Raw genomic sequence first — 6,249 nt, forward strand, 5'->3', positions numbered from 1 at the left:
GCCACTCTAATGAGACATGGCAAAGACATGGAATATGATATGCAAACATGCAAAAAAAAAGTAGCAAAATGAGGGGCAAAACAGCCCCGAAACAAGGCGAAATGACTCCCGATGCACGGAATGAAACCGAAATGCAACATTTAGGCATATGAAATGGCTTACAGCTATACAAACCATGCATAATTGGCACATGGAATGGAAAGAAAGAAGCAAGGCAGCCCCAAATAAGCACTTTTACAGTTCAAAGCATGGCCAAAAAGCAAACAAAAATTGGGCAAAACTAGCATGCAAAAATGGCCCTAAATGCAAGATAAAGAAGCAACTCACAGCTGCTGTCCCCAAACAGATTAGGGCCCTTCAACGAAGTTGAAGAGGGGCCCAAAACATGATCTTTTTCAGTTCTGAAAATAGCCCAAAAACAAACACAGGTATGGATGCACTCTTATGCAAGAAATGGGCCAAAAGATGGCCAAAGGAGCAAGTGGTAGATGCAAAGCCCAAACAGAAAAATACTCTTCTACAATACTGATGAGGGACCAAAAATAATGCATTTTACAGTTGATGACTGGACCCAAAACAGTATGCATACAAGCCAAAAATATCATGCAAAATATGGCCAAAAAGGAGGGATATAACACAAAGTATATAAAGGATGTCTCAAACAGTGAAATACCCTGAATTAAATATGAATAGGAGGCCAAAATAAGACTTTTTTCAGTTCTAAAAATTGCCCAAAAATAGAAGCACAATAGGCTAACAAATCATGCAAAAATGGGGATTAAAAGAGAGATATAACACAAAGTATAGGAAGGGTGCCTCAAACAGTGAAGGACCCTCAATGAAACATGAATAGGAGACCAAAGTAAGACTATTTTAATTTCTGAAAAATGCCCAAAAATAGAAGCACAATAGGCTAATGAATCATGCAAAAATGGGGACCAAAGATGGATATAAAGACAAGTGGTACATGGAGGTCCCAAACAATGATGAGCCCTTCTTCAATGTTGAAGAAGGACTCAAAATAAGCCTACTTACAGTTTACATCATGCTCCAAAACAGATCACACATGAGCTAAAAATATCATGCAAGAAAATGGCATTCAAGGAGGATATTGAAGCAAGTGCAAGATGGGGGGCTCAAACAGTGTTGAGCCCTTAAGCAAAAGTGAAAAAGAGCTCAAAAGAAGGCCACTTTAAGTTAGGGCCGGAGCTCAAAACAGCAAGCATGTATGGCTTAGAAAAGTTGCAAAAATAAGCCAAAAAAAGAGGGAAATGGTACTCACCCTTGGAGACAAGTCTTTGGTTGCTTCTTGGCTTGAGAAGTGGTGCCTCTTAGCTGCTGGAAAGCCCTTCAAGTTGTTGGAAATGGAGTAGTGGTGGTGGTGCTTGGTGTTGATGAAGAAATGGTGGTAGAACTTAGGATTTTTCAAGGAAAATGAGAGAGATGGAGGGAGATATGTATGTATATGCTTGAAGCAATTTTTCTAACCCTTAATACAAGAGATGGCAGCTGGTTATATGGACCAAGGAGTGGGGGAGCATGGAAGGAAAGGGTGGGGAAAAAGGACCAAGACTTTTCCCCAAAGGCTGTCCCCCGGATTTTGATATTTTTGAGGGACAACAGCCATACAGCTGTAAAGTGCACTTTGTGAGGATCATGGCCGGCCACTTTTTGGAGTTGCAGGTGGCCGGCCGGCTACCTCCCATGGCCGGCCGGCTTGGGGTCAAAAAGGTCAATGTGAATTAGTGGCCGGCCACCACAAATTGCTGTCCTCTCATGTGTTCACAACACAACCCTGTGGTTCAAAATTAGCAACTGTAAAACAGGAGAGAGAATGGGCCATTTTTAGGGGGGGTCAAAAGGGTCAGGTGGAATTACTGGCCGGCCACCAACTTTTAGGGTCCTCCCATGTGTGTACATCACAAATATGTGGTTAAAAGTTCAAGAAAATGGCCCAAGGTTGTTCAACATTGGCTCGGAAGTGAGAAAAAACGGGCGTCGGAGGGTGCCGGAGGAATATAACTGGGTGCTGAAACAATTGCTGGCCTCCCACCCTTCTACGGCCTTCCTGGTGATGAAACAGAGGTATCTGCCAAAAATAAACGAAAATCGATGCAAAACGAATGCTTGGGGGTCAAAACGCGCAGTTCGAGGCCCCAAAAACTGCCTGTTAAGCACCGAAAGTGGTATTCGACCATGAAGTGGGTCTCTCAGACCTCAATGTCCCTCAGAAGGGAGCAAAAAAGAAGTATGCCAAAAACCGGGGCAAACGGAGATGGTTAGGCGGTCCCGAACCGAGGCACACGGCCAACGGTCCCGAAAAACCGGAAACCGGGCTCCGAAATGGGCAAAATGGCCTATGGCCACAAAATGTAGCCCATGGCACTGAGAGACGGTCTACGGGACCTCTCCCTCCCTTCAGGAAAAGAAACAGAGAAAACCGAGTCTCGTTCGCAAACCGAGGCAAGGCACAGAAGAGGGTTCGGAAGTCCGGAGGCAGGGCTCACGGCCGCGACTCTGAAACTTCTGAACGAGCACGATATGCAACGTCACCGAGCGCTCAATCGGTGATGTCTGAGTCTTAAGGTCGGTCAAAAATGGGGTGTCTACACTATAGCATCACCAAGCCAAATAGAGTTATTCAAGCAAAAAAAGCATTCAACAAGACTATCAATTTTGAGCAATCCAACTCAAGTCAAATAAACTTACAAATGCTGTAAGGCTAGGGGCGCACTTAGTGAGATGAAAAGTAGCATTCCTCCTCCCAGTTATGATCTCAATCAAAAGGACACCAAAGCTGAAAACATCAGACTTAACAGAATATAGTCCTTCCATAGCAAACTCTGGAGCCATGTAACCACTATCTGAAAAGAGAAAGGATTAGAAAGAAGTTTGAAATAGGAACAAAAAAAGGTTATAAGACAATAAACCCATATGATTGATGAGGTGAAAAAGTGATTGAAAAAGAAACACTAAACTCACTATGTCCCAACAATCCTAGCAGTGTTAGTTGCATCGTCACTTCCTCTGAAGATCCTTGCCATTCCAAAGTCTGATATCTTTGGATTCATTTCACTGTCCAGTAACACATTGCTTGGTTTCAAGTCCCTATGAATGATTCTAAGCCGAGAATTGTCATAAGGATATAGCATTCCTCTTGCGATTCCATTGATGATATTCAGACTCCTGCTCCAGTTCATTTGCGCACGCTTCCTAGGATCTAATCAAAAATAAATTTATAGATTAGGAAAAAAAAAAGCTTTAGAATAAGTTCAATGAAACCTATCCATATTCATATGTCAAATTTGTATAGAAAAATAAAATATTGAAGTTGAAAACTTCATAAAAGAAAAGAATACAAACCAAGAAGGAAGACATCGAGGCTGCCATTGGGCATGTATTCGTAGATGAGCAACTTTTCATCTCCATCTATGCAAAAGCCCAAAAGCCTGACAAGATTCTTGGGTTGAAGTTTCATTATTAATAAAACTTCATTGGTAAATTCATGTAAACCTTGCTCAGATACACTTGAGAGTCTCTTCACAGCAACTTCTTTACCATCAGGTAGTTGACCCTGAAAAAAATGTATCAAGCCATTAAAACTAGAGATCAAGAAAGAAAGAAAAAAAAAAGGATTTCATGTTTGCAGAAAAGAAAAAAAGAAAAAAATTGTTATCACCTTATAAACTGGACCAAAACCACCTTGTCCAAGCTTATTTGAATCAGAGAAGTTATCTGTGGCTGCACTTAGCGTTGACAAATCAAAAAATGGAAAATTCTGAGAGTTCAAGTTGTCCCTTGCTTGCAAATTTTGATGTTGAACATCTATGTTATTGGGGTCCCCAATATCGTATAATTGATCTTCTTGGCTAGATACTTGTATTTCCCCTGAAATTTGGGTGGAAAAAAATTAGATGTTTCGTTTCAGTTTTATAAAAGAAAATATATAATTAAGAGTTGAGGGAAAAAAGAATTTAATTTGTACTGGCTAGAGTCATTACAAGTTTTAGTTTGATTCCTTATTGCAAGACAGTAGTAGACACAAAAATCCAAGAGTATTACCATTAGAATTGTTGATACAATTGTAACAATCATCCAATTGTTCCTCCTGCTTGCTTTTGGAATTCAAGAACAAATAAATACTAAATTTTGTCAAGAAATACTATTTGTAGAACAAATTCCAATATTGGTAAACAAATTAATACTTACTTTCAAATATCCTTGGGTTTTCAGAAGTCGCGCCTTCATAAAAAGCGTAGAACTCATACCTAAAGTAGCAACTGGGACTCAGAAGTCTAGTGCCACGAGACTCAGAACAACAACTTGAAGTGTTTGCTATTGCTATTTCAAGGCATGTATTACAGTCATCTGGAGACAAGTCTATTGTGCACTGCACAAGAGCGTATATTGTTTCAGTATCTGTAAAGTTCACCGCTCCAGTGGCATACATACCATATGAAGGATTGAATGCTACGAGCCTGCTAAGATTATGCAACGTGTCATTCACAACAGAACTAAACTGGCCTAATTCATCACCAGAAACATTTTGTTTGTTGTCTTTCCAAATGTTTCCTGTCACATCCAAATGCCCAAAGAACGATTCATTGGCATAGCGCAACTGGCAATTTTCTTCCCACACAACCTGTTGGCTACATATTTTGTATAAGCTAATTATAATTCAACGCGTGGCAGAATAAGGGCAATACGGGAAAACTATTCAGGTCTTCAATCATAATCACACACGTGGCAGTTAGCATTGGTTATAATGGATTCGCGTAACACTGGATCAGCAAAGCGATGCAAAGTGACGTGGCTTCAACGGTTACTCACATTTAAATTCAAAATCATGAGGGAAGCCTAACTACAGGTATTGACATAGTGGAGCTAACTATAAGGCAATATGATCAGCGATCATGGGGGAGCGTTTCGACGGTTAAAAGTGCAGTTCGATGGTCATCCTTGAGAAGTATAAATAGCAGAGAAGGCCCCAGAAAAAGCCCCAGACTCAGATCTAGAAAACTAGTTTTATTATATTTCTTTTCCAGTTTTACATTTCTTGTTCTTTACATTTCTGTACTTCAAATACTTGCACTGCATTCCGTTCATAGGAGTAGTTTCAAGTAGATTGTTGTTGTAAACCTCTATGAGGCTGAATTGGATCATTGTAAGTCTTTCATTTTACTTAATGAAATACTGCAATTGTTCTTTGTTTAATCATTGTTTGCTTAATTCTCCTAAACAAAACCACCAGTAGAAGTCCTCTTTATGGAGGCTGAAAGAACTAAAACACATTCGTCCGATAATTGGTTGGCAATTAACATTCTGTAAGGACTGATTGATTCTTGTTGGCACGCTTACAATTACAAAATAACCTTTGAAAGCCAAAAAAGTCAACATATATTTTTGGCAAGCCCAATGGAACTAATTGAAATGGCTAGACGTAGGAGACAAGGAGAAAATGAACGCTTGGAAGAAGGCGTGGAAGGAGAGGTAGAAATGCCTAGTATAGAGGATAATATGATAACACATCCTGTGGAAACACTCATTTTATCAAAACCCATGGTCGAACAAACCAGCACTTCGAAACAAGTACCACATGTTCATAATATTGGACGAGGCCAAGGAATTGAACCATCCACTGTTCCATCTACTCAGCCAATGAATCCATGGGGTGGCCTAGTAGATGCCATGGGACAACAGTTAATGAACACAATGGAAAGGTAGGCAACATCCTTTTTGGATCGAATGAATACCCACCAACCAACAAACACAAGACACATGGAGGAAAATCCAAATATCCCTCAGCAAAGATTGGCTAGAGATAAACAGCCTATGCAAATTAATGGACATTCTAATGGTCAAACTAGTAACCAAAACTATGAAAGACCATCACCTCAGTCTTGGTATGAACCTATTTTGAGGCCTATAGCAAGTCAAAATGCCTCATTACTTAACAGTGAAGCCATGCAAATTGGTGGATCTAGTCCAGTATAAGAAAATGGCATAAGGATGATTCTGAATCCTGTGTTTGAAGCCATACCTGGCACAAGGGGGTTCATTAACCCTTTATTCGAATTTGTACCCGGGGGGTTGGAAGGTTTTCCTACAAATGGAAGAGACACAACACCTGTTCCAGCACCTTTCGCAGGTCTTTTTGTAGGACAGGCTCAGAGAGGTCATCCATACCCTCAACAGCTGCCAGCACCACAGGGATAACCAGTCCCAAATATACCACCCTATGGACCAAGA

The 6,249-nt window shown here is 40.5% G+C and overlaps 1 protein-coding gene across 1 annotated transcript; it reads right to left on the bottom strand.

Moving 5' to 3' along the window:
• Positions 1–2,981: 2,981 nt before the first annotated feature.
• On the bottom strand, positions 2,982–5,598 carry LOC114319645 (cysteine-rich receptor-like protein kinase 10). The gene is made up of 6 exons (XM_082889601.1): positions 5,574–5,598; positions 4,210–4,572; positions 4,002–4,115; positions 3,680–3,888; positions 3,364–3,574; positions 2,982–3,220 (listed from the first exon to the last, which is right to left on the bottom strand). Exons 1-6 carry the CDS (start codon positions 5,596–5,598, stop codon positions 2,982–2,984), a joined length of 1,161 nt encoding a protein of 386 aa, XP_082745727.1.
• Positions 5,599–6,249: the final 651 nt, after the last annotated feature.

The sequence above is a fragment of the Camellia sinensis genome, chromosome 9 (assembly GCF_055761805.1).
Source record: "Camellia sinensis isolate YWXY chromosome 9, ASM5576180v1, whole genome shotgun sequence".
NCBI lineage: Eukaryota > Viridiplantae > Streptophyta > Magnoliopsida > Ericales > Theaceae > Camellia > Camellia sinensis.